This window comes from Clinocottus analis, unplaced genomic scaffold (assembly GCF_023055335.1).
Source record: "Clinocottus analis isolate CAN_PGR_092001 unplaced genomic scaffold, fCliAna1.0.p SCAF_22, whole genome shotgun sequence".
Lineage (NCBI taxonomy): Eukaryota > Metazoa > Chordata > Actinopteri > Perciformes > Cottidae > Clinocottus > Clinocottus analis.
Window position 1 is genome coordinate 182,699 of NW_027175954.1, and position 27,653 is coordinate 210,351.

Here is a 27,653-nt window from a genome sequence, read left to right on the forward strand (position 1 = left end):
AGCTGTGATTTAAAAAAAACGAAGGAAAAAAAAAAAAAAACCAGGACAATAGCAGACAAAAGGTTCCCGTGCAGGAAGGAGGCAGAAAGGGACGTTTTTTATTCTTCTGTCCGGACTTTTTTTGGGGGGAAAGATACGCTGTGCATGTTCCATCCGGAGGGGCAGACACCCGGAGCGGAGGGTCGCACCGACTACCCCTGAGCCCCGACAGCCGCCCTGCAGCAGCCCCTCGCCGGCATGAGCCTCACACGGAGCCGCGTCCTCCTGCTCCTCCTCCCCGCTGCCCTGCTGCTCTGCGCCCGCATGCAGGTACACCAGACTCCCGCTGACATCTGCGGTATTTTAAGTTCGGCGGCTTGCTGAGTTTGGGATAATACAAAAAAAGAGGCTGACACATGTAGCCAATCTTTCTATTGTGTTCTGGGAGAAAAACAATGATTGTGACGACTTTGATACCCAGCAGCTACTTTCCACAAAGTTTGACAAAAGTTGCGTGGAGTAAAAGCTGAAACCTTTCATTTGACATATTTTAATAGGCCTACTTTGTCAAGTTGTTCCTGTTGTTATGATGAAATGTGCCTGGAAAAAACTGATTATTGACTAAATATTTTTAAATGTTCTGCAAGTTCCAAACAACAGGGGTAAAGTGATAAATCATCATTTTTGAGAACTTAAATTTTGGATTTCCCCAGTTTCATTTAATTTTGCACAAAACAAACCTACTCTTGTTTTAATTAAATTGTTAATTTAATTAAATAATGTTTATAAAACAAACATAAAATCACTTAAATGTAAGTTGACTCTTAAATAAGTGACTTTTAATGGTTTGAAATAAATAAAGTGATGTTTAACAACCCAACTTATGCTCTGCCATCAGAGGTTTTAACTTCAAATGAGACTTTTATTAGAGAATTAAAAGTTATATTTACAGTTGTGTGCATTAATACATGTGTTTTGTATGCTTTTGCTCCATATGGATATAAAGTCCATTGGGTTTTGGTGAGCTTTGGATCACACTGACTGTGTTTTTGACAAAGCAGTCTTTGGACTTGCAATGACAGCGTTTGCGTTGGATCAGAATCCTTCTTCTGCTTCGCTGTCATCTGTTTCCTACGCGAGCTGAGAGAGTCAGAGCCTGCAGGGAGCACTGAAGTCGTAGTAAAAGTATCCAGAGCGCAGTGTGGCCTGTGGGAAGCTGAACCCTGTGACACCACACTGGTCCAACCACACCGCGCTCTCACTTTTATTTGATCTTTAAACTTTTCAGCAAAAGCAGCAAATCTTCACTTCTCAGCAGCTTTGCGGTGTAACAGATTGTTGCTGAGAGACTTCCTGTCTGTCGCCTTCTTCATTGATCAGGTGATAGTTTCATCTTCATGCCTTCTTACTTCAGATTCAGGTTGTTTTGTACAAAACTTTCACAACTTCATCTCAACATTTAGTGGAGATCACAAAGTTTCCAACTACTTTTTGGGTATCGTGTCTAAAATGGAACATAAGTGGTCCTATAGCTTAAATGAACAAGTAAAAGATGTGTATATAGCTACAAATATATACACTTTAAAGGGCCAATCCACAGATTTTCAACAGTCGTATGTTGCTGGAGGAGTTTTATCGAGTATTAGAGAAATATCCCCTGATGATGTCACTGTGATGTCATCTGGGTCGCCTCACCTTGGGCTTCAAGGCAACACATTAAGACATGAAGTCTAATGATTGATGCTGTTGAGTTGCATCATGGGAAATCCAGGATCCAGCGTTTTTGACCTAAAAGTGTGGCTCTCTTGACTCCTGATGCTTCGATTTTCTTTGTCGTGCAGCGTCATCAAAATGTTGCTTTTTCGACATATTCAGGAAGTCACCTGAACCCGATGACCCCGAAAATTTGCTTGAGAAAACACAATATTTTGCGTGTTTGGACACACACACCTAGGAACCAGGTCTAGGAACCAAGAGGAGTCTCGTTCGTAGTGAATCCCGTTTTTCCGTCTTCTGTTCCTCCTCCTCAACTCACCCGTCTCCCCCCTCTCTCTGCAGGTTTCTTCCGCCTCGGGACACTTTGAGCTCCAGATCCTGTCGATGCAAAACATCAACGGGCGCCTGCAGACCGGCGCCTGCTGCGACGCGCCCCGCGACGGCGCCGCCGCGGATCGGCGGTGCGCGGCGGACGAATGCGACACCTACTTTCGGGTGTGCCTGAAGGAGTACCAGCTGAAGGTGTCCTCGGCCGGGCCCTGCAGCTTCGGCACCGCCTCCACGCCCGTGCTCGGAGGGAATACCTTTTCTTTGCGCATCGCCGACAAGATCGACAACGGCAGGATCGTGCTGCCGTTCAGCTTCGCGTGGCCGGTGAGTCTCCTCCAACTCCATGTTCAGTTCGAGCTTATCCTTCTTCGGCCAGATGTTCAGAACCGAGTCCACATCAGGATGTGGAGATAACCGGCGGAGGTTCGAGGTTCTCAGAAGGGCGACGATTGTCAGTTTTCGGCGTTCGTTCAAGCTCTTGATGTTCGACTGATGTAGTAATACAGGACTACGATATTTCACCTTCAGCTGAGGGGGACTACCTTCTAAACTGTGTTTTATAGTTTTGTTTCATGGATTCAGGATGAATTGGTGTCCAATCCGACCCATTTTGGGTTCATTTCTCCCTACGAAAGTTATCTCTCAGCTATATAATACAACTCTGTCACGATACAAGACATGTAGGCAGGCGGATGGACAGGAAAATGTTGCTTTAACTTACTTTACAATCAGGTGTAATTAGTAAGTAAGTAGTCCAGCCACAAAACCGTCCATTCATGAAACACAACCGCACACTTTATCTCAGGCTGATCTAATGGTGTTTTCTGGTTGGGTCATAAATCTGCCGGATTGGACTCAGATGATTATGAGGCTCCTCGCAGAGTTTATTTGTCATATTCCTATCGGATCCCTGCGGCAGACACCGGCTGAGAGGGTTTTTCTAGCGCTCATCACTGCGTTTTCCTGCCTGGAACTAGAAGACGCCGGCGAGGCCCGAGGGTTGCCGAGTGCTTTCTCCTTTTTCTTTTCTCCTCCTTTTCTTTCATGCGTTGTTGTGGTAGTTATCTCCCCTGACCTCTCGGCACGACGGGGGGGATAAAGGGCCGTTGTTGCCGGCTCTGCTCGGCCGGCTATAGGACATTCCTGCTGCTGACCCTGGTAACTGGCATGTTGAATGAAGCTGCCGTGGTCGTCGGGCAGGATGAGGTTTTTTGTTGTTGTTGTTGTTGTTCCTGTTGCCTCCTCTTTTTTTTAATTGTCTACGCGATCTAAACTGGCAGGACCGACCCAAACGGCTCCTCTGTGTGCGTCAGTGGTGTTTATTGGAGCGGCGATGGCGGCTCAGGATGTGTAAAGTTGTGCCAAACCTGCGGCATTTCAGCCGAGACTCCACCGTTGGTTCATCCAGCCGCCTCCATTTCTTTTCACTTTCTTTCAGTAGTTTAAATGTTTCACAACGCTATTGTTTGAAAAAAAAGATCCTTTTCCCTTTGGCTGTTTTGTGTTTTTCCACCTTTTTTGTCTCTGCGTCTCATCCCTTTTCTGATGCGGTTTTCCAACTTCATCCTTTTTTTCTTTCTCTCTATGCTTTTTTTTCCTTCGGTTTCTATGGGAGGACTACTATGGGAACAATGGGCTCGGCCGTGGCCCGGGCTTGCAGCCGGGGCTTATGGGACAATGCTGCGAGCGGTGGGGATAGGATTGGGGGAGTGGAACAATGTGTCAGTGAGACGGTGGTGGAGGCGGTTTAGCGTCAGGGAAAACGGCAACCGAGGGGCAAAAGTTTGTCGGTGCAACTCACCGGCATCGCCGGCGCTCGTGTGAGTTGAACACCTCTGGACCTCGATACACAAACTCTTTTCAAGTCTTCATTTAACTCCACTAGTTGCTTTACAAGTCAAGCAGGATTCAATCCTAACGCTGGGAGGCACTAGAGGAAAGGTCGGGAGGTCAAAGAGTTTATCCTCCGAGGAGCAAGACTAAAGGAGATCAAGACATTTCTGACCCTTTTGTTTCGCGTGGATTTTGTGCACAAGCATTTTTGCCCGATGGTGGCGCTAGGGAAAAGGTGCTGGTGGTGGAAGGGGTAGGGGGGGGGCTACCGAAATGATCAGGCTTCATGCTCTGGGGACCATGAATATTCACAGCCGGTTACAGGATAATCTGACCAGAAGGTGTCGAGATATTTTGGCTCTGACGCAGTTCACCAGTGGTTAATCCGGCTGGGGTTTGTGTTGCAACAAATGATTGTTGTGTTCACCAGACCACACACGCACACGCACACGCACACGCACACGCACACGCACACGCACACACAACCAACCAGTCATCCATGCAGGGTTGATCTGGATGGATGACTTGTTGCCCAACGACTGAAAGTAAACCTAAGAACAGATGATCTGCTTCTAATTATCATGTAGGTTGAGTCGTGAAACCTGATGAAATAATAGATCAACATTGTTTCACAGATCAGCTGCTAAGTTAATTTGGCTTTTGTGACATTTAGCCCTCGGTTTCATTTTAATAGGCCAACCCAAAAGAGGGACAGCAGCCACATATTTGTCCGTCCTCTTCTGTCTAGTTGTTGTTCTTGTTATGGAAAAGAGTGAAGGAAGCGTAGAGAGAGAAAGAGAGAGAGAAGGTTAAGCTTTGGCTTAACTGCCCCAGTGAAATATTAACATTTTTGGCTCAGAGGAGTCCAGATGTGGCTCCGCTCGTCGACCAAACATGGACATTTCTGATGAGTCCAACTGCTGACAGACGCCGGACGCCAGTCACTCCTCGATCATTTCCTTCCTTCCTTTCCTTTCCTTTCCTTCCACCCTCCACTTTCTTTTTCCTCTGTCGTTCCCACATGACATCAAACCCGTGCTAGTTTGATCTTTCTCCAAAGAAAACAATCCACCTGTCACGCGCTAATCTGCATTAGCACACCGCGACGATGCTTTGTCAACAGGACATGACTTGTTTTAACACGAGAGCAAGACGCCAATGATAGTGAACCATTTAATGTCAAATTAATCCATTAATCCTAAATTCAAACCAACCGATAAACAACGTATACGAGTATTTAGTCGTGTTACATCTGCAATCGGGTCCAAATCTTTACTCATCACACTGCTTTTGGCCGACATCCCCATCCCCCCGCCTATAAAACCAATGTCCCTCGTCTCTGTTGACTGTGGAGAGCCGAGTATTAGTGAAGAGTAAACATTAACCCTTAAATACCCCGTGAATCACCGACGCTAATCGCTAGCATACACATGTCCCAGCTCTGCATGTAAACTCAACTTCACGAATGTTTTGTAAGAGTTTACACTGTTTTCCGTCACCACGACGGCCCATCGACACGACTCTGACCCGACCAGAGGCATAACAGCAGCCGGCATGCTCGGGATTAGTGCATTAGCAATTAGGATTAAGTTAATTAAAAGGGTAAATTCTATCACGAATGGACTTGTTTTATATATAGTCGACATGAGAAGTTTGCCTTTTTGTCAGGAATCTCCTACTTGGGTGAAGGTTTGGGTTCAAATAAACCCTTTTCTGGCTTATAAGCAGCGGACGACTCCTCTGGTTGTATAGAAGTTTATACTTCATGTGTTGAAGCTGCATTCTCTCTTCTGAACACCAGGAGGCGACTCCTCTGGTTGTATAGAAGTCTATGAGAAAATGACTCTACTTCTCTCTTGATGTATTCCCTCAGTAAACATTGTAAACATGAGTTTATGTCTCAATCTCTAGTTTCAAGTCTTCTTCAATACAGCATGATGACAGACCATAAAGAGGAGTATGCTTTAGGGCGGGGCTTACTGTGATTGACAGGCCGTTGATGCAACAGCAACCAGAGCCATACACGGCGTCTCTACGTCGCTCCTTCTTATTCCAAATATGGCAACGTCTGTTCATTGGATGCAAACAAAAAATGGTGTATAACACGACCGTATTCCAAGATGGCGGCGGTGCAATCGCCGCCAAACTCGAGGCTTCAAAGCGGCAGTCCACAAACCGACGGGTGACGTCACGATGGCGACGCCCACTTCTTATAAGCGCTCTACGGTTTTACATCACATCCAACTGAATATGTTTCATTGTCGTGGACTGTCGGCTGGACAAAAGCTCGAAGGTGTCACGTTGGGTTCTGGGAAAGCGGAGAGGACGGATAATAGGTGTTTTGGAGATTTTCATGACGCACACAATAATTGTTGGTTGCGGCTTCAGCGCCTGACCTGCATCACCGTGGTGCCGGTCGGCATGGACGAGGCCACCAAACAAAACACAAACAGAGGAAGCTCTTAGGGTTTCGATTATTATTTTTTTTGCTGTGAGTTCGGAGCCCTCTTCCTCCTCCTCCTCCTCGTCCTCCTCTTCCCTGCCCGGACCTGCCTCCACATGTCGCCTGGCTCTGCCTGCTAACAAACTATTTTCCCACACTGAGCCCGGAGCCAGAGAAAGCAGTTTCACCTCCTCAATCAAACAATCACAGAGCGATGGGAAATCCCCCCACGGCCTGCAGGCGAATGCTGGTAGATGTTTTGGCAAGAAGTGAGCGGAACCTGTTGGCAGGTGAACTGTCCCTCCGCCCATCTCCAAATCTAATTAGCTGCTAAAATGCTTTTAGCTGCCACCCACTGTGTTTGGTGGGCAACACTTTTCCTGCGTGGCCAGGAGGCATCCGCCCGACGCCCAGATCCGGTTTCAGCCAGAAAGGTGACGCAAGGATGTTGCAAGAGTGTTGTTTTTTTTGGTCACAGCTTCGGCCCGTTAGCTAGGTTCTGCATTAGCGACAGCAATGTGGCGTCGGGAGTAAACGGGCTTGTGGTTCAACCGGAGACGTGACGCTCTGTGCGCGTGGAACCGTTTGGCCACCAAGCAGGAATTTGATTATTTTTTGTTTGTACAGATTTTTCGATTTTCCTCGATTCTGCTGTTAGATTGTGGTTGTTTGAAAATTCTTGTCGGCGAGAAAAGAAAACATGTGGGAGCGAAACGGCTTCATTTCCAGTCAGCGACTCGTCGTAAAACGATGAGGTGTTTTGGTGAAAAGGGGGAAAAATAAAGAACTTTAAATGCGTATCTTGATGCTGACTGAGTTCGACTTAATTACATATTTTAATTCTGGTTATTGAGCTGCTGCAGACAAAATGCTGAGTCATCGTCGACTTTCTTCCCCTCAGCAGTGGTTACACTTCGTTGTTCACTTTCGTCTTTGAAGCTCAGCCTCACTTTAGCGCCGCTCGCACTCGTAACCATCAAAGTAGACGGAAACCTAGCGTGTCCAAAGTACAACGACATTTTAATTAATTCAGTTTTATACTTCTAAGTCAAGGTTGTATTTTTTTCTGCTTCATGCACCTCATTGCAACTTTCATGGCAATAAAAAAACCTCCAAACAAATAGCTCTATGAGTGTTAATAAGTCTTTTTCGTGATGTTCCCAGATCTGAGATGAGAGCATGAATAGTTGTTATTGATTGAAACGCTGAACAAAACGACTAAAGTTGTGATAAACCGGATGAATCCTTTCACAAAGTCCAACATAATCCGTCGGGACACGTGAAACTTGTGTGGGAAACGCTGTTTTGTGGGGCGTGACTCCGTCTGCAGGAACGTCTCGTTGGGTCCAGCTGCAGAGGTTGAAGCCAAATGTCACTTTGTTTTTCCTTCTTTTTCTTATCTATTTGTTTAAATCCACCGTATATTTCATCTTCAGAGGTGCTAAAGAACACGGAGAAAACATGTAAGACACAAATAAATCCCCCCCGTGTCTGGTTTCGTTACGGATCATCATGGTCCAATAATCCTCGTCGGCCGCTCTGAGCGCTCGATAACCTGACATCACAGCCCGAGCTAACCGCTAATCTGTAAACGACACGGAGCGACTGCGGTTTCCTGCAGCGCTGAGTGTCGGCGGGAGAGAGTTTATCTAGCTGCCGTGGCTCCACGCCAACGTCAGCGGGGCTTGACAAAACGTGGACGGGATGATGCGGGGACCACCGAGGTTGAAGTTCGGGCGAGACTTTTTGTTGTATCAAAGAATCCGATTTAACGTCAATGACGCAACAAACCAGGAACCCACCAAGTCCCCGGACTGACGTCAGCGGCAGAGCGTCGCTGGTTTGAAGCCACTGGGATTTTGGTTCCAGCTTCTCAGGGAAAAAAGAAAGAAGAGAAAACCGCCAGGGAGGAACGGGCATGCTGGGGTCTGTGGAAACGGTTGTTACAAGACACTGAAATCCATTTTGAGTGTCGCTTTAACATAAATTTGAGGCGTCTGCACTGTTTGTTTTTATAACAGTGAAAGCAAAACACGGTTCTATCCAGTTCAGATTGTTCGTAGAGACCAAAATCCTGAATTTGGCCTCAGATGACTTTAAAATCTGATCAACATCGGAGCCGGAAAACCCCCAAAAAATCATTTTAACAGGGAGGAGGGAAGAAACCGTTGGAAGAGCAACAGAGGAGGGATAATAGATGCTATGTGCAATAGATATTATATGAACATCATAATAGAATGACATCATAGTCGATCCATATGACAAATGATAAATATGAGTATTGGCACCGATAAGGACTGAATAATAATGGTACGCTTGATGACTACTACTAATGACAGCAGTGAATCTAATAATATATAATCACATCATGATGATAAAAGCTTTAACCAATAATATTTAATTGTGATGGATAACCTCCACCCCCATTAACAAGAAAGTGGTACGGTCCTTTTGTCTGCAGCCTGCAAACCCCAAACACAAGAATGTTCTTCTATACCTGTGAGGACTCGCATTTCCCAAGACCTTTTCCTTAATCTGCTGACTAAAACTCAAATTAAAACCAAAGTCTTTACCCCCCCCACAAACAACCCAATGAAGAAATGAGGACCAGACACAATTGTTCTCTCTCCAGATATTTAAAACTCAAAGAAGTCAAAGATAATTGTCAAAGAGGCCACAAACACACACTTCAGTCTTTGTGGTTCCCTGCTTCTTATTTTGGAGTCTTGTTGATGTCGAGCTCCAAATTTGGATGGTGTGAATGTTGGAGAGAGAGAGAGAGAGAGAGAGGACTCAAACCACACACACATGCACACACATGCACACACATGCACACACACACACACGCACCCTGGCAGGCTGTGGATTGTCTGCCATTCGATAGCGGTGAGAGCGACAGTGGCCTTAAGAGAGACAAAGGATTTCAAAGTGGCCCTGAAATAATGGGACACACACACACACGCACACACACACACACACGCACACACACACACACACACACTCTATTTAAAGGCTTCAGGGTGTTTCAGTGACGCCTGTGACTTTAGTTTCCCAGTGTTTCTCATTAAATACCTCATTTGATCTGTCGCTGCTGCTTAAAGAGACCGAGCTTCATCTGCGCAGTGAATTTTTTTGCACTAAAATGTGTAAACGTTTGTGTACTTTGGTCCAACATTTTTATAAAAGTGAAATGTTTTTACAGTTAATATGTGCATTTAAAGAAGTTGTCTATATTACAAAGAACACACTTCTTACCAAAGTGTTTTATGATGCATCTCAGTCTTTAAGAATAATATCAAATTATATATATATTTTTATTCAAGCCATCTAGAGATTAGTGCTAATATCTAGCTTCACTATCTTCTCCTGGTTTTGGATATGTGTCATTCTTTTATGACATTAAAATGTTTACGTAATATACAATAAGTACGTTTTAGAAGCTGATTGTTAGTTTCACTTTGTTTGATTTCCATTTTCTCTCCGTCTTTGTGTGCAGAGGTCGTACACGTTGATCGTGGAAGCCTTGGACTTCAACAACGACTCGTCCTCCGGCAGTGAGTATTATGATTATTATCTTCATCTACATCACTCCTAACAGCTCAGTTTCTTACCGACATGAACACGACCTTTGACCTGAGAGCGTTGCTCTGCTCAGGCCTCGAAGCCACAAAGTGTGAAAACTCTCCGACTGTAAATCTGCTTCAGTTCGTTTGTTCAAATGCTGAAAGAAACTTTTATTTTTGTTTAGAAATGTCAGAATGTAGATTTTGACACACGGGATGGCGATTTAATATCGTCGATGAAATTAATGGAAAGAGTTTAGAGATTAAATTCTTTTTTTTTACACTCACAAAAGCCAAAGAAATGTTTTTGAAAAGAAAAAAAAATGTCCGTAAGAGTTCAATTTTTTGCAATAATCTTTTCAAAATGTCTCATTATTCACTCAGAATTATGGGGGAAATAAATATATATATATATATATATATATATATATATATATATATATATATATATATATATATATATATAGTGTATATTGTGTGTTTATAATATATTGAACTGAGATTTACAGAATCAATGCTTATGAATAGTAAATGCGACTATTACATTTAAAAGTTGCTGAACTTAGTTACAGAGACCCATCAGATGTTTCTGTACAGATGATTCATGTTATTTAGATAATTATTACATTAAATCTGTCAGTACGTGTCCAATAATTACATATGAGAGACAGAAGACATTAGATGACATTGAGAAATTCCCTTTTTTAGCCTGTTTTTGTAACTCCTAGAGTCCCGCCCCCTCACTACAGCCCGTGGAGGTGTTTACATGCCCTGGATGAGTCCCATTCAGGAAACTGTCTGTAACGAGTGTGTGAGGAGAAGAGCGTAGCTGGCAACGTTGGTTTGAGCGTCTGTTTATCACCCGGCTGTCAGCGAGGCGGTCGGAGCGAGAGTGTTGGCTCGGTGCTGTATTTGGCGTCCCTCAGGGAGCCATTATAGGCCCGGTGTGAAGTCGGCCGACCTCGGCCCAGGTGGGCTTCACTGCAGACAGTTTTACTCCGAAAGTGGGACCACAAATGAGGACTCTGTCCGTTGAGTAAAACAAAATGTATAGCTACCCTTAGTGCTGCGAAATATATTCATATTTATTGACATCTTGACATGGATTTTGGAAATCGTAATATCCAAAAAGGCCTCATGAGAGTCAACTGATGTAATTCTCTGACCTTAGCAGACTGTTCCAGTTGCTTTTACCCGCTTAGTCTTTATATTCTCATTACTGAGGACTACCTGTTAACAATCTCGTTGTGTACATTTTTATTTTTGTGAAAGCACCAACAGTCAACCCTACAATATTGTCGCAATTTGGCTATCGAGGTATTTGCACAAAGATACTGTGTTATTTGATTTTTTTCACTATGATACTCTGAAGTAGTTTCTTTTCAGGTTCAGAAACCCGCAGCGTGTAAACAAAACTGACACCAGTGTCGAGCCAAATGAGGACAGAACAAATATTGACCCGCGCAGGTTAGCATCAGCGAGCTAAGTGCCTCCGGCGCGTGGTCCTTAATGAACACCGGCATCGTTCTGTCGCTGTGCAGCAGGAAGCCTCTGAGCGCGACCCGCCCCGACACAGCTACTGAAAATAGTGACGCATTCAGCAGCTAAAAAGAGACACATATTTACCGGAGGAGACCAAAAACAGAGCTATAAGTGAGAAAATCGGACTACTAATGAATGATTATGTTTCGCTTGCTTATAAAATAAGGCAGTTTTAAATTCGCTCTGCGGTCCACGAGGTTAAAATCAGTATATACTTTATTATCAATGAAGGAAGTAAACCTAAACGTTTTTCTCCGGGTTAGTTTTAGTAGTTGCAGCTGCAGCTTTCAGCCGTTTGCTCGACAGCTCGGCCGGTATTCATCGATAAAGTGCCAGGTTTGAATATTTGCTCAAATATTCTGGACGGAGCGGATCCAGCCTTTTTTTTTTTCCGGGTAACTATGTTCTATAATCTGCTACCTCCGTGCCATTTTCGGCACCTTTTTTCTTCCCCGTCGTGATGTGAAGTGTCACAGTTTGCTTCCAGGCCCGTGGTGTTACCTGCCCCGAGGTTCCTGGAGTCTCTTCTCAGCTTTTGAAGTCCAGTTATCCGTCGCTTGAGCGGACGCCGTCACCTCGGCCCGACCACGCTTTCCACCCCGCTGGTGAAATACCACAGAGCAGCTCAGCATTTTCAAACTCTCTGGAATATTACAGCAGCCCTGCTCCTGCTGCTCTACCAGCACTGTCCTCACAGATGAACCAGCAGACGACTGTTACCGTGAATGTTTGTCCAGCTGCTGAGGCCGAGGCTCAAAGACTAATATAATATAATAATCGTTTAGTCAATCTTATCTTAGTGTCAATATTTGCTGGGTTTCTTCATCTTCTTTGATAATAAACTGACTCTTAAATTGATCAAAACAAGCCGTTTGAAAATGTTACTAGGGTATTTTAAATTGTTATTTCATGTCGTATTTCCATTTTTACTAACAAAAAAACCCCCAGTATATCCTTTACTGCCTCATCTTTTGAATCAAGAATATTTTTGCAGAACTTTGTAATTAAACTCCAAAGATGAATCCCAGAAACATTTTCTTGCCCATCTGCATGCGGTCGTATGGAGCCGCACCAATCAGAGCGGTCCGTATATAGCAACAAGTTAGCATTTTAAGCTAACGCAAACACTTGTTGTCCCTTTCACAACAAAAGCCCTTCAGTGATGCGTTTTAACAGGTTTCTTTTTTAAATTTAAAATTTTAATTTACTGGTTCTGAAAAGTGAAGTCTGTATTGAAGTGCCTCATTCATTTTAACGGCCAGCAGGGGGCGACTCCTCTGGTTGCAATAATAAGTCAGATTGTATAGAAGTCTATGAGAAAACGATCTGCAGGGGGCGACTCCTCTGGTTGTATAGAAGTCTATGCTTCATGTGTTAAAGCTGCATTCTCTCTCCTGACCACCAGGGGGCGACTCCTCTGGTTGTATAGAAGTCTATGCTTCATGTGTTAAAGCTGCATTCTCTCTCCTGACCACCAGGGGGCGACTCCTCTGGTTGTATAGAAGTCTATGCTTCATGTGTTAAAGCTGCATTCTCTCTCCTGACCACCAGGAGGCGACTCCTTGGTTGTATAGAAGTCTATGAGAAAACGACCAGCAGGGGGCGACTGCTCTGGTTGTATAGAAGTCTATGCTTCATGTGTTAAAGCTGCGTCATCTCTTCTGACCAGCAGGGGGCGACTCCTCTGGTTGTATAGAAGTCTATGAGAAAATGACTCTACTTCTCTCTTGATGTATTCCCTCAGTGAACATTGTAAACATGAGTTTATGTCTTAATCTGTAGTTTCAAATCTTCTTCAACACGGCATGATGTTTATTTAGTAAATTATGGTCATTTATTGTCAAACACACCATAAAGCAGCTTCACAGTGACCACTTCCCATTAACACTCTGGTGTTTGCAACACAACTAAACCCCGTGCATCCCTTCGACCTCGGTGCTCTCTGTCTGACCGATCGTACCCGTTGCGTCCCCAGGCGTCGGTGGGGCGCCGATCGAGAAGGCGGTCCACTCGGGGATGATCAACCCCAGCCGTCAGTGGCAGAGCCTGAAGCACAACGGGCCCGTGGCCCAGTTCCACTTCCAGGTCCGCCTCAGCTGCGACGAGCACTACTACGGCTTCGGCTGCAACAAGTTCTGCCGCCCGCGAGACGACTTCTTCGGCCACTACGAATGCGACCACAACGGCAACAAGACGTGCCTGGATGGCTGGTCCGGTCCGGACTGCAACACTGGTGAGTTCCTCTGAGGGGACTTTACTGTTTTAGCTATTTCTAAATGTGATGTTTATGTATTCTTTCTATGAAAGTCAGTAAAAAGAGAAGTGACACTTGGAAACTGGGAGATATGAGGCATGTGCCGATGCAGTGTAAAGCCGGGAAGTGTTCCTGCCGGTGCGTTTAAGTGCTTGTGGGAAAACTTGGACACTTCCGTTAGCTGCATTCGCTCACTTTGTTTTCTTTCCGTCTCTCTCTGCAGCGATCTGCAGGCAGGGCTGCAGCACAGAACACGGATCCTGCAAAGTTCCCGGAGAGTGCAAGTGAGAACCGAAACACACAAAAACACCAACAGCTGTCTGTCTTTGATAGACACAAAGACGCAGAACCTGGGAGAGGCGCGAGGCAAACATCCTCACCGGTGCACCAAAATACACATTTTAGCATTTAGGTGTTTATTTTACGACTTTGTCTATTTGTGAAAAAGTTAGAATTTAAATTAAATTTCAGAAAATATCTCTCTTGATGTAAGTAATCAATTGGGGAAGTTGCATGGTGATATCTATTGATTTTTTATTTATTTTTTTACCCCTATTTATCTGAAATATCTTATATATATTTGTTGTATATTTAGAGGGAGTTTTCTCTAAATTTGGTCATATTTGATAAGATTATGTATCATTTGCATATTAAAACATAAACTTCCTTGAAACATGTTTTACAAAAAAATAATTCTCTTGGTATAAATAATTAATTAATTAGGCAGGTTTCATAGTTGAATTTGCCCTATTCAGGGAAAATCTCCCATTTTTATCTTAAAATGTATTAAAATCCCATTGAGAAATGACAGAGAATGTGTTTTAATCCATTTTAGTTTTAATAATTTTGTTCATTTATTTTTCCCGCTATAGATAAACTCCTACGGTCAATTAATTATTATCAACTACTAACACCATATTATCTCCACATGAGTGTGTATGAGTGCGGCACACAATGTGCATTACGTCACAATTAAACAACATTTGTGCCTTTTTTCAACCGTGTGTGTGTGTGTGTGTGTGTGTGTGTGTGTGTGTGTGTGTGTGTGTGTGTGTGTGTGTGTGTGTGTGTGTGTGTGTGTGTGTGTCTCTCTCAGGTGTCTGTACGGCTGGCAGGGCGAGTACTGTGACCAGTGCATCCCTCATCCCGGGTGTGTTCACGGCAGCTGTGTGGAGCCCTGGCAGTGTCTCTGTGACACCAACTACGGAGGACAGCTGTGTGACAAAGGTACACACACACACACACACACACCTACAGACACCCACACACACACACACACGGTCCAGTCTTTAGAGAACTACGGGGTTTTCTGAACACCTGCTGCAGGTAAAAGAACATTCATTTTTGTGATTGTGGACTAACAACTGAACGTGTCGTCTCGGCGCTGCAGATCTGAACACGTGTGCGACGCTGCAGCCGTGTCTGAACCGAGGAACCTGCAGCAACACGGGACCAGACAAGTACCACTGCTCCTGCCCCCGCGGCTTCTCCGGGGTCAACTGTCAGCGAGGTGAGAGGGGTCCACGGTTCAATTCCCTCTCCGTACCGGCAGCAAGGCCCCGACGACGAGGCGCTATCAGAACCTCGTGTTCGCTTACGACAGGATTAAAATAACATGCGACTTTTATTACAAAATACAGTCACATGTAAGAGTTTTATTATCATTCTCAATGCAGTCTGGCTCCTCAGGGGATGAACCTTTTATATTTCAACACTTCTCTTTCTCATGATAGCGGTATTTCTGGTGATCTCTTTCAGTTTGGATCATTTTATTTCTTAAATTACATTTTAATTCAGCTAAATTGAACATATCTTTTATTGCAATTATAATTTGATTGTATATTCATGTTTCTTTATTTTTGCTATAAATTACATTTTCTCTTGCAATGTTTGTGTTAATGCAACAGTACCACAGTGCCTCCAGTATCATGTAAAACGCGAAATACTACTCAAAAATACTTTTCTTAGTGTCATAAAATAAAGACACAACTCATATGAACAGGATATGTTGGAAATAAATGACCCCAAATTATTTTAAACCGCACAATTTTTTAAATTTTTTTTCAGAAATATTGCAACGGTAAATATTCAATACAACTCACATTAAAATTAAATTGAGTTCAAATGATCCTGAACAATGAAAATACTACATTTGTCGTGTGTAGCCGACACGTGTGAAAAGAAGAGTCTAGTTTGTGTTGAAGCCCTGCAACAATAAATTCATCTTCATGTGACTCACCACTGATCCGACTGAACTCTCGTCTCAGCCGACCACGCCTGTCTGTCCAGCCCCTGTCTGGAGGGAGGAAGCTGTGTGGAAACCAGTCGGGGGTTCGAGTGCCGCTGCGCCCCCGGGTGGTCCGGCCCCTCCTGCTCCCACGGTAAGCACCCGCGGACAAAAAAAACCCTTCATCGTTCATCCTGGATCTTTACGAAACCTCCTGCCGAATCCTCCTGAACTGCTTCCTCTGCTTCCTTTCTCTCAGATGTGGACGAGTGTCTGGGGAACCCCTGCAGCCACGGGGGGAGCTGCCAGGACCTGGTCAACGGGTTCAAGTGCACCTGCCCGCCCCAGTGGACCGGAAAGACCTGCCTCATCGGTCGGTTTTTAATGTTTTTTTTTTTTTTTTTTTACATTTGTGGTCGAGGTGTTATTTCCGTGATGATTCACATCCTCCATTTTGTTTGGATCGAGTTCCTCGGGGCGTTGGGAGCTTCGTCCTTCGCCTCCTCTCACCGAGGGTATTTTATTTTGAAAGGCTTCCCACCAGAAGAGGGTCCAGGGGAGGAGTGGTCGTGGTTTGGAGGAGTTGAGCCGACCAGCAGCTCCTCAATCGTTAACCGAGGCTAGTTAGGACGTGCACTGCTGAATGATTTTAATTAAACGCATCCACTGCTTTCAGTCCGTCCTTCCTGCTGACCGACTGAAGGCCGGACTCCAAATGCGGATTTCCCTTCAGTGACTCTGGATATTTGTTCCATCTGTTCATGTTCCTCCTCCCCCCGTAACCTTTGACATCTGCTGCCTCGGTTGTTCATTAACTTGTTAAACTACGAAAGCTAATGAAGCGTCATTGTAGGCAACAATAACTTACTGAAACAAAGCCGCTGTGGCTTCGAGTGGCATTTAAAGGAGAGGCCAACTGTTAAAATATGAATAATACAAATAATAATAAAAGGAATTAGCTTTGTTTATACAGCACTTTCCAAAGCAAAGGCGCTTTACGAGATAAAAATGGCAGACAAACAAGTGATGATAGCATTTTTTTTTAAAAATCAACTCCTGCTTTCTCCTTTTTAAATAAGTTTTTTCTGTTTGTCGTTTCTTTTCAGACGCCAACGAGTGCGACGACAGCCCCTGCGTCAACGCCAACTCCTGCCGAAATCTGATCGGAGGATACTTCTGCGAGTGCGTCCCGGGCTGGACGGACCCGAACTGCGACACCAGTGAGTGAGACGCCCCGACGGCGCCGTAACAATCGTGAACGGGTAGCGAGGAGGAGAGACGAGGCCGGCAGCAGCTCTGAGGATGATCTTTATTCGGGGAGAAACTTTTTAGTTTGATCAAGTGATCAGACGTCTGGATTTACAAATTAAACACAACGGTGAAATAGTTTAAAACGTTTCTGTAAGAGATTGAATAAAACGACAACCCTTTTTGTTCACGAGGTTTAGTAAATCTGTGCTTTGTTGGCAATAAAATACAGGAAAATAAGACGGGAAGAGAGCAGCAGGTAGTTTATTCTCCAGTTAGAAGCCGAAACCTCCAAAACAAACTGATTATTGCTTTGCTTTTCATTAAAAACTATAATTTCTTTTATTTTTCTGCAGATATCAACGACTGTCGCGGTCAGTGTCAAAACGGAGCGACATGCAAGGTGAGCTTCAGCACACGCACACACGCACACACACACACACACACACACACACACACACACACACACATTGCTTTAAACAGCAAATTCTGAACCCATGCATGTAGGACAGAGACGGGCCTGTGTGTATTTGTGCTCGTGCGTGTCCATGACAACATGCAGATTGGATTTCTCCAAACTTTCTCATTTCCCAACGGAAGATAAACAGTCTGTCCTCGTTCTTTTCAAACGCTGATTGCTCCTTTTTCCCCCCGCTGCCATTCTTCATCTCACAATGGTTTATTGTTTACTGATAGGAGCCAGATTGCATTACATTAGCAGCATTATCTGACGGCGTCCACAGTCAACATGCGCAGTTTGATTTACAGTATTTATGCTTCACGGCCACACAAATCAGATGTTTGATGGGTGAAACTAAATCTTAAATATGAACCATAATTGATTGTGAGTGCAAATATGTGTGCAAATTTTTGAAGTATTCTGACTACTTTGAAAGTTAGTTCATTTTGGGTTCCAGCGGACCTAAAGCTACGGTTCACGAAATGTAGTAAATTTATTTAATTACTAAAAATATTTAACTTCACTTAATTAAAGTCACACTTTGCACAGATACTGTGAACACATAGTGCTATTTTATAGTGGATTATATGAATAAGTAAAAAGAGGAAAAGCATCCTGGAAGTTTTTTTTTCTCCGGAAATTATTAAAAAAATATATATATTTAATGTGTTCTATCATCAACAAATAAACCAGTAATGCACACACTGCTATATGAACCTCCTAATTAGTATAAAAAGTGTTTTCTGTATATCATACCTTTTGAAATTGTTGAAATAGCCCCTGTGGTTGAGAAGATATTCCATATTTAGTTTGGCTATTCAAAACCATTCGGAATTTAAAAAAGAAAATGGCCGCGGCTCGCCGCGGTTAAAGAGGTTTAAGTTAACGTATCACTGTCTCCGTTCAGGACCTGGTGAACGGTTATCAGTGCGCGTGCGCTCCTGGTTTCGCCGGCGAACACTGCGAGCAAGACGTGGACGAGTGCGCCGGCGGGCCGTGCCTCAACGGCGGCCGCTGCCACGACGCAGTCAACGGCTTCCACTGCTGGTGCCCGCCCGGTTTCTCTGGAAGCCGCTGTCAGGTGGGCTGTCGCTAAGTTACGGTTAACGGAAACAGGAAGTGTAGTTTACGTCTATATTTTTTAAGCCTGTTTTGTTCCCAATATACAACTTTTTATGTTTTTTTTTATTATTTAATCAGGTAACATCTGAAGTTTAAAATAAACAAATCAATATATATAATTTGTAAAGCTGCGCTGACTTGGTAGCTAACGTTGTACAAACAGTGAAACTATATCCAGTAATACAAAAGTACAAGTTAAGTATGAAGCAGAACTCAGGCCACTGTAAGTAGAAAACCCAACAAAACAGAAGTACAGAGCTGGGAGAGAAGGGTTGTATTCAGAGGATATATTATTATTTTATTAATATCATTCTCTGAGATTAAAGTTGGAAATCTATGACAAAAAAAAGTTTCAAGGAAAAAACTCTTAAACGTCGTAGCGTGCCTCTCGGATGTATATATATTTATTTATTTGTACATTTATTTTTTATATATTAATAAAAATGAATAAATAATTATTATTGTTATTTTTTAAAATATTAAATCCTTGATCAGAGGCCATCCATACCATAATAACACTGCTTTAGGCGCAGACAAATGTAGGCGTTAGCTAAATTTGTTTTAGCGAGAGTCTTTTCCTCGCAAATGTACGATTTTAACAATCTAAAACAATATTCCTATTTATTCTCAGACGTGTAGCTCACTTGGATGCTGAATTGTTGCCTCTGTCCACAGCTGGATATCGACTACTGCCTCCACAGCCCGTGTCAAAATGGCGGCCAGTGTTTCAACCTCGTGGCCGAATACGTCTGCAAATGTCCCGAAGACTTTGAGGGCCCGAACTGCTCTCGCCTGAGGGACCACTGCCGCACGACGCCCTGCAAAGGTATAGTATATTTAGATTAATATCCTTTTTTTTTTTTACTTAAATTTTACTTAAGTGAGTCAAACAAATGCAGGAATTTTACTTGTAAGTATTCCCATGCTGGGATATTCCTCCTAAGATCTGAGAACCTCTTCCAACTCTGCTGCTCACACAGCACATTAACATGTATTATATTTTTTAAATACACTGATGTGTAACTATAAATCCATATAAGCATCTTTTCCATAATCTAGATATTTTAGTCCAGACAGTCAGTTGAACACACACTATTTAACTAAGACATGATTAAGTTTCTGTTGGACGAAGCCATGCTCACCGAGTCCCAGTGTTTTTACTAAGCTAAGCTAAGCTAACTGGCTGTGGCTTAATATTTACCATACGAACATGCAGTAGAATTCATCTTAAAAAGAAAGTAAATCAGCATCTTTCCCCCCTCCGCAGTGATTGACAGCTGCACGGTGGCGGTGGCGTCCAACAGCACGCCGGGCGGGGTGCGTTTGATTTCGTCCAACGTGTGCGGCCCACACGGGCGGTGCCGGAGTCACGCCGGCGGACAGTTCAGCTGCGAGTGCGAGGAAGGATTCACCGGGACGTACTGCCACGAGAGTGAGTACAGAAATACATCATTTTAATCTCTCGCAACACCTTTTTTCCCCTCATTTAGCTGGTTTTAAAAAAATGTATAATTTTTTCTCTTCCTTCTTCTCGTCAGACATCAACGACTGTGAGAGCGCCCCCTGTCTGAACGGAGGAACTTGTATCGATAAGGTCAGTCAGTATCAGTGCATCTGCGCTGCCGGCTGGGACGGACCGACCTGCCAGAACAGTGAGTCCTCCTCTTCCTCCTCCTCTCCATCGTCTTCCTCGTCTTCCTCCTCGCCAGCCGTGTCACAATGTCGTTGTCGCTGTTTGTCGCGCAGACATCGACGACTGCGGCGCCGCTCCTTGTCGGAACCGCGGCGCCTGTCGAGATCTGGTCAACGACTTCTACTGCGAGTGTGGCAACGACTGGAAGGGCAAGACCTGCCACTCAAGTGAGGAAGCGAAAAAAAAGAAAAAAAATTGTGCGAACGCTGTCGGGCGCCCCAGATGTCGGGTACATTTTGTGTTTTGTTTTTGTATTTCCCAGAAGAGAGCCAGTGCGACGAGGCGACCTGCAACAACGGAGGAACCTGCTACGACGAAGGAGACGCCTTCAAGTGCCTGTGTGCCGCCGGATGGGAGGGCGGCACCTGCAACACCGGTTAGTGACACAACGCCATTTTTTATTTTGTTTATGTCAGCGTGGGAAAAAAACACGTCTGAACGGCCGTTTTTTACGCCCACAGCGAAGAACAGCAGCTGTCTGCCGAGTCCCTGCGAGAACGGAGGAACCTGCGTGGTGGACGGAGGCTCGTTCAGCTGCCTCTGCAAGGACGGCTGGGAGGGCGCCACCTGCAGCCACAGTGAGTCACTGCACACCGCGGCTGCGTCACGTAGGACGAGGCTCGCATTTTTAAGGTTCACGCTCCGGGTGAAGAGACGGTTGCGTCAGTGTCACATTACACGCTGAAGTGTGTGAAATTCATATTCAAACCTTTTTTTTTTTTTTTTTTAGGACAACGGCGCGTTAACGCACTAACATTTAGCGTGTGAAAAGATGAGAAATGATGCCTGATTTACCGAAATATTTAGAAGTTGTATAAATGTACGGAATAAAAAAGGAACAAACTATTTAAGTCTTTAATTCTAACACGGCCATTTTGTGGCGAAAATTGGGAATGGTTTAAATATTGATTATCTCCTTAACTACAAGGTCTATTTCAATAATTAAAAAATGTATAATATACAGAAAACCCTTGAAACTAGATTATGAGGTTCATATTTGTGTTACTGCTATATTGGTTTATGATAGTACACAGGAAATGGGGAAAAAAAAGTAAAAATATTCACCCCCCAAAGAAATCTTCCAGAACTTATTTTTCATTGAAATTATGAATATGATCCCTTTTTTTATAAAGTAATATTATAGCACTATGTGTTAAGAGTACATCTGTAAAGTTTGGCTTTGATTAAGAGAAGTGAAGTATTTTTAATAATTCATTTCGAAGGCTAAGATCCTCTTTGTTTCTTTCTTTATTTCCAGACGCCAACGACTGCAGTCCTCATCCCTGGTGAGTTCAACTCACACTGACGGACGTAAAACATTTTATTTCATTATATCCTTTGACTTCTTTTATGACTTTTTAGGATATTCTACACTTTCATGATTTATTTTTATGGCATACTATGAATTGTTTTATGATCTTTTTTTTTACAAGTCATTACATTTTTATGTTTCATATGGCATCCTGTGCTATTTCTTTCTTTCACATTTGTTTTTAAACGTCCTATGAATTTTACTTTTCCATGACTTACTTTACAGCGGCATTTCCTTTTTTTAATGTACCACACAATAATCTTTTTAGGACTTTTTTTTAACATACTGACTTTTTAAGACATATTATACTACTAGTTTTGACTTTTTATGACATACATCACGATTTCTTTTTGACAAACAATAAATACTAAGATATTTTTACGTCATTCTTTATGACTTACTATATCTACCATGTTTGCTTTTTTTATTTGTAGCACTTTTTCTGACAGTTTGTTATATTACTTGGTCTTCCTTTTTTTAAATGACATTTTATACTACGCCTTTTTAATAAGTTTTAATGACGTTTTTATAATAAAAGCTTCTATGGCTTTTAATAATAATAAAAAAAAGTTTTGCAAACAACTATACTGCGGTTTTTATAAAGTACTATCACTTTTTCATGACTTTCTTTAATAACATAATACTGAAAACAGAAGAGAAAAAGAGTAATTCTATAAAAAAAAAAGACGAGGATTCAGTACCAGGGCTCCAACTCAGTGTTGTCAATTCATTTTTGTTGCGATCTCCATCTTTAAAATCTGAAATAATTGTAATTTCTCCTGAAATAATAAACCCCATCATCTCCGTCCTGCAGTTACAACAGCGGTACCTGCGTGGATGGAGACAACTGGTATCGGTGTGAATGCGCTGCGGGGTTCGCCGGCCCGGACTGCAGGATCAGTGAGTGTTGACCTTTTGACCTTCGCTCCACCTGCTACCCTTAACTATTCCCATGCTGCTTCTCTTTAGCTCTCAGACAAGGAGAACAAAATTGCAATAATATTAATAGCAATGACTTGTCCCTCGTCTCGTTTAGACATCGACGAGTGCCAGTCGTCGCCCTGCTCCTTCGGCTCCACCTGTGTGGACCAAATCAACGCTTTCCGTTGCGTCTGTGCGGCGGGAAGAACCGGCCCGCGCTGCCAGGAAGGTAATGACCCGGGCACAGTGTACTGACGTTAACCCTCATCTTCACTGTCCGTTCAACGACTCACTGTTACTGTTATTACACCAATTTAACAGAATGAATCAACAAAGCACGTGTTTATTTGATAGATATACCTGATTTACTAAATGAAATCAAGGAGAAAGGAGCAGCGGATGAGTAATGCATCTAAAAGCAGATGTAATCGGCGCTCTGACGACATGTTTGTGGCTCTGTGCTGCAGCGGCGGGGCGGCCCTGCGTGGTCGGAGGGCTGGTGGCGCTGGATGGAAGCCGGTGGGACGAAGACTGCAACGCGTGCCGCTGTCACAACGGGAGGATCGTCTGCACCAAGGTACGACAGCACGTCCACGGCTGTGACAGTACGGGTTACTGTGTTTTTTAAATGTGTTTTTTGATGATGGGAATCAACACCAAATCTATTTTTGCAAGATTTTATTGCAGTGCATTCATTCTAAGTAGTTTGATTCTTGATATTATATTGTTGTTTTACCCAGTTTTTATTTAGTTGTTTTGTAAAAGCTAAATGTAGACAAGTTTTGACTACTTCATCACAGTTATATAGCGTGAACAACAACACGACGTAGCTGAAGATGGTAGTGATGCGATTGGCTTAATGCAGTGGTACAATCTATTTAAATTTATTTTAAAAAAATAATAAAAATTTTAATATTAAAAATATATATATAATTTTTATTTTATTTATTTATTTAAAAAAAATAAAAATAATTTATTTGTATTTTTATTTAATTTATTAAAATTTAAAATACAAGTGTAAGTTCAGATACAGAATTTTATATATATTCTATATTAAATCAGACCTTTTTTTTTTCAGCCCCAAAATTTTTTGTCTTGTGCTGGTTACGGGGTACTTGGCTGAAAAACTGTTTCACAGGTGTATTTTACTCAAAAAGGTGGAGAACCCTTCAAAAAACAAAACAAACAAACAAAAATACTGTTAAAAAATACTCATTACCCCCAAAAATGTGAAAGTACAACAGTCGTCAAAAGTCCTCATTGTTGCATTTCATGTATCTTAAACAATGTGTTGTATCTGAAGGTGCAGTGCATGGGCCCCGCCCACCGGGTCCCGCCCACAGCCAGGTGTCACTCAGATAGCAGCTGCGCCAACGTCACCTTCACCTTCAACAAGGACATCGCAGCAATGGTCAGTCCAGTTTCTCCCCTCTGTCCTCCATCTTCTTCATTGACTGTCGCTCCGTCAGTGGAGGCGCTCTCCTCTTTCAGGGTGTTTTCCTCCCTCTGTGCTGGATGCTGATGCGTTTCCTCCCCTGTGTGTGTGTTTGCTGCAGGGTGTGACGGTGGAGCAGGTTTGCCGCGAGCTCCGGGGCCTCTACGTGGTCAGGAACCTGTCCTCCGACTCCTCCGTCTCCGTGACCTGCGAGCCGTCGCTCAGCACCGGCAAGGAGGTCCACGTCGCTATCGTGAGTCGACGATCTGATCTCTAAGAGTTCCTCCCCCTTTTTCCAGCAGATCACACCGGCATTCTAAGTCTGGGATTATTAACCCGTTAAACTGTGAAACCAATGTTCCAGACCTCCTTTTCCCTGTTTGAGTCGTCGTAGGAACCCCAAATTAATTCCAATACTTGTGTGTATTATATGTATTTGTTCAGCAGAGTCTTGGGGAATAAGTGTATATCTGCCAAAAAAACACTTTTAAAAAGATATTGTGATGGTAACTATGAACATCCAGCATGATATGAGCCAGATTCCCCCAAAATGCCTCCTGGAGCGGTCAATAAGACACCTTTTTGGAAAGATGAGGACTAAAAGAATCAGAATCTGCAACACAAATCCCAATAAAACAAAAGCCTTGTTCTGCTAGGAAGGAGTTTCAGTCAATAAATTGCGCTGTTCGGTTCCAAAATTCGAAAAATTACGTATTTTATGCCAAAAGATTGTCTGAATGGGGCATGCTGGGACTTAAAATGGCCGGACAGTTTCCAAAAGGTTAGATGGAAAAGGACACAGAGTCCCGGAGATAAGAGCGCCGACTTAAAAATGAGTTTCAACGGTTTCAAACCGCTGTCGCTTCAGCCAGAGAGCTGAAACGCATCCGAGCGCGCCAGAGGATTTTTTTTCTTCTTCTTCTCTGGAATGGAAAAGCTTTCATGACTTATTGTGTTGCATGAAAAATCGGTGATTAGAGGGGCACCGACATGAGCATTTATTTAGACTGGAATGTCACAGATAAAACCATAATGTGAGGGTTTTATTCTTCTCCCCTTGTGGATCGTGTCAGTCCACAGACGACCAAAGGAGAGGTCTGACCTTCGTCAAGGAAATCACCGACAGGATCATGGATCTGGTCGGCAAGCGGAGCGCCAACAGCAGCGTCATCGGCGCCATCGCGGAGGTTCGGATCCAGAGGAGGCAGAGCCGCGACCCCGACGGTGAGAACGCCAAACGTTTTACGGCTCTCTCTCTCTCTCTAGTGCAGTGAATCTCGCTTCATCTACCAAAAGGTTCACACTGAGGCCGTGTGATGTCGATCTGCAGGGAACATTGAGTCAAATAAGCCCACGTGATGCGGTGGATTCTAGGTTTATTTTAGAATAAAAAGGGAGGCTTGGCTCGCAGTTTCCCCCCGCTGGTAGAATGCTAAGCTAGACATCTCTACTAGTGGCTTTACATTCACGCTCAAAGTGATTTGCTGACCTTCTTCTTGTTCTTGTCGTCCTTCTTCTTGTTCTTGTCGTCCTTCTTGTCCTTCTTTTTCTTGTTCTTGTCGTCCTTCTTGTTTTTGTCGTCCTTCTTGTCCTTCTTCTTGTTCTCTTTCGTCCTTCTTGTTCTTCTTCTCGTCCTTCTTGTTCTTGTCGTCCTTCTTGTCCTTCTTCTTGTTCTTGTCGTCCTTCTTCTTCTTGTTCTTGTTCTTGTCCTTCTTTTTCTTGTCCTTCTTGTTCTTGTCGTCCTTCTTCTTCTTGTTCTTGTCGTCCTTCTTGTTCATCTTCTTCTTGTCCTTCTTCTTTTTCTTGTCCTTCTTGTTCTTGTCCGTCTTGTGATTGTTGTCCTTGTTCTTGTTCTCGTTCTTCTTGTCCTTCTTCTTCTTCCTCCTCCTGTTCTTCCTCTTCCTCCTCCTCCAGCAGACCACCGCGTTCCCCTACTGGTTTCCGCGGTGCTCGTCGTCTGGGCGTTGGCGATCTCCTTGATGCTGCTTTGGTTTGTGAGGAGGCGACGGAAGCAGAGCGCCCACGCGGGGGTCAGCACGCTGACGGCGGCGGGGGATTCGTCGTCCTCTCCTCCGGTTACCGAGGACAACAACGCCCTCCACAACAGCGTCAGCATCGCCCGCGAGCAGCTCAACCACATCAAGAACCCCATCGTGAAAAACACACCGAACCACCAGCACCAGCAGCAGCACCACCACCTCCTCCATCACCACCGCCACCTCTGCGACGACAAGAACGCCGTCAACGCCAAGATCAAGAAGTCGGACGCCGGGAGCCAATCGGAGGACGACGAGATGGACAAGCGGCTGCAGAAGGCGAGGTTCCCCCGGACGCCGCCGCCGCCGCCGCCGCCGGCGTACTCGCTGGTGGACTGGGAGGAGCGACGCCCCCACCGGACTAGCAAGCAGGACAACAGGCAGCCGCAGAGCGTCAACAGGATGGATTACATCGTGTAGCCAACGCCTCGGCGGCCGGAGACTTTTTTTGGTTATTTGTGTTTTTTTGTCTTCTTCTTCTTCTTCTTTTTGCCGTTTTCTTTTTTTTATTTATGACACTGCGGTTGGCTGGTTCTCCGACTTCTTTGTGGACGTCTTCGTTACGGACGAGCAATAAAGACTTGAGTATCTTTTTTTTTATTTCAAGAATGAGTTTTTTGTATTCGGACGTGCCGTTGCCTTTTTTTTGCACCAAAGCACCGACAAATATGGGAGAAAAATCTATTTATTTTGTGTTTTTTTTTTGGTTTAGTTTTTTCGTGGGGGGGTTTGAGTCAATATGAAGAATTGTCCGCGTAGAATGTTTCTGTATAGATATGTAAATATGTTTTAATTAATCATTGTGTATATTTGATTTATTAACTTAATCGTCAACAAGAGCCTTTAAGATATTTTCATTTTGTTTAATTTATGAGTCAAAAGTTTGTAAACTCGCAACTTTTTCGATGGATTTTTTTTTTAATAGATTTTTAACGCCAAAAGTGCTCTTGAAGAATAGTTTATTTTACTTTTTTTTGGGATATGGGCATTTTTTGTGCCTGAACTACATGTTTTGTACATTGTCATTTTGTTGGTCCGTGTTCCACGATGTCCTGTTGTCTCTTCACACAAACCAACATGGTGGCAGACGTTTTGCTTTTGCTACTGAAAAATAAATTCTTCAAGGGATGCAGCTTTTTCTTTTGTACTTGTACATTTTGTACAAAAAAAAATACGAATTAAGGACAGAATTTGGATCTTGTTTTTGTTGTTTGGAACAATCTGCGTAATTAAAGGATGTGGAGGCATCTTGGAGAGAGAAAGCTGGAGGTCTGGTCCTCCACGGGGAGATGTTCAGGAAGTTCTTCAACCAGAACATGGTGACATGTTGCCTGTTGACTGGAGACAACGTCAGGCTGTGAAACCAAGTTTGATTTCAGTTGTCAGCTCCTTTAGTTTGATGGAGGAAGAAATCAAATGTTTTTTTCATACATGTTTTTTTTTTTTTTTTGGACCTTGAGAAATAAAAGTCTGTTTGTTTCTGACAACAATGAATTGTGCTTTTTTTGGGGGGGGGGAGCTATTTTATTGTGAAGTATC

General features: G+C 43.6%; 1 protein-coding gene across 1 annotated transcript; it reads left to right on the top strand.

Moving 5' to 3' along the window:
* LOC137792869 (protein jagged-1a-like) lies at positions 1 to 26,629 on the top strand. Its single transcript, XM_068588658.1, has 26 exons — positions 1 to 309; positions 2,038 to 2,349; positions 9,798 to 9,855; positions 13,382 to 13,639; positions 13,884 to 13,944; positions 14,757 to 14,887; positions 15,051 to 15,170; positions 15,928 to 16,041; positions 16,147 to 16,260; positions 16,994 to 17,107; positions 17,492 to 17,538; positions 18,503 to 18,676; positions 19,393 to 19,543; positions 19,985 to 20,149; positions 20,256 to 20,369; positions 20,464 to 20,577; positions 20,673 to 20,786; positions 20,872 to 20,988; positions 21,669 to 21,696; positions 22,537 to 22,622; positions 22,759 to 22,872; positions 23,111 to 23,220; positions 23,947 to 24,054; positions 24,200 to 24,331; positions 25,152 to 25,302; positions 25,993 to 26,629. Exons 1-26 carry the CDS (start codon positions 238 to 240, stop codon positions 26,532 to 26,534), a joined length of 3,621 nt encoding a protein of 1,206 aa, XP_068444759.1. The 5' UTR covers positions 1 to 237; the 3' UTR covers positions 26,535 to 26,629.
* The last annotated feature ends 1,024 nt before the right edge of the window (positions 26,630 to 27,653 follow it).

Excerpts from the sequence above, each read along its gene's own strand:
- LOC137792869 (XM_068588658.1), top strand. The coding sequence starts at position 238 with ATGAGCCTCACACGGAGCCGCGTCCTCCTGCTCCTCCTCCCCGCTGCC. Across the intron at positions 13,945-14,756 it reads AAAGTTCCCGGAGAGTGCAA|GTGTCTGTACGGCTGGCAGG; the intron begins GTGAGAACCGAA and ends TGTCTCTCTCAG. Across the intron at positions 20,578-20,672 it reads GGGCAAGACCTGCCACTCAA|AAGAGAGCCAGTGCGACGAG; the intron begins GTGAGGAAGCGA and ends TGTATTTCCCAG.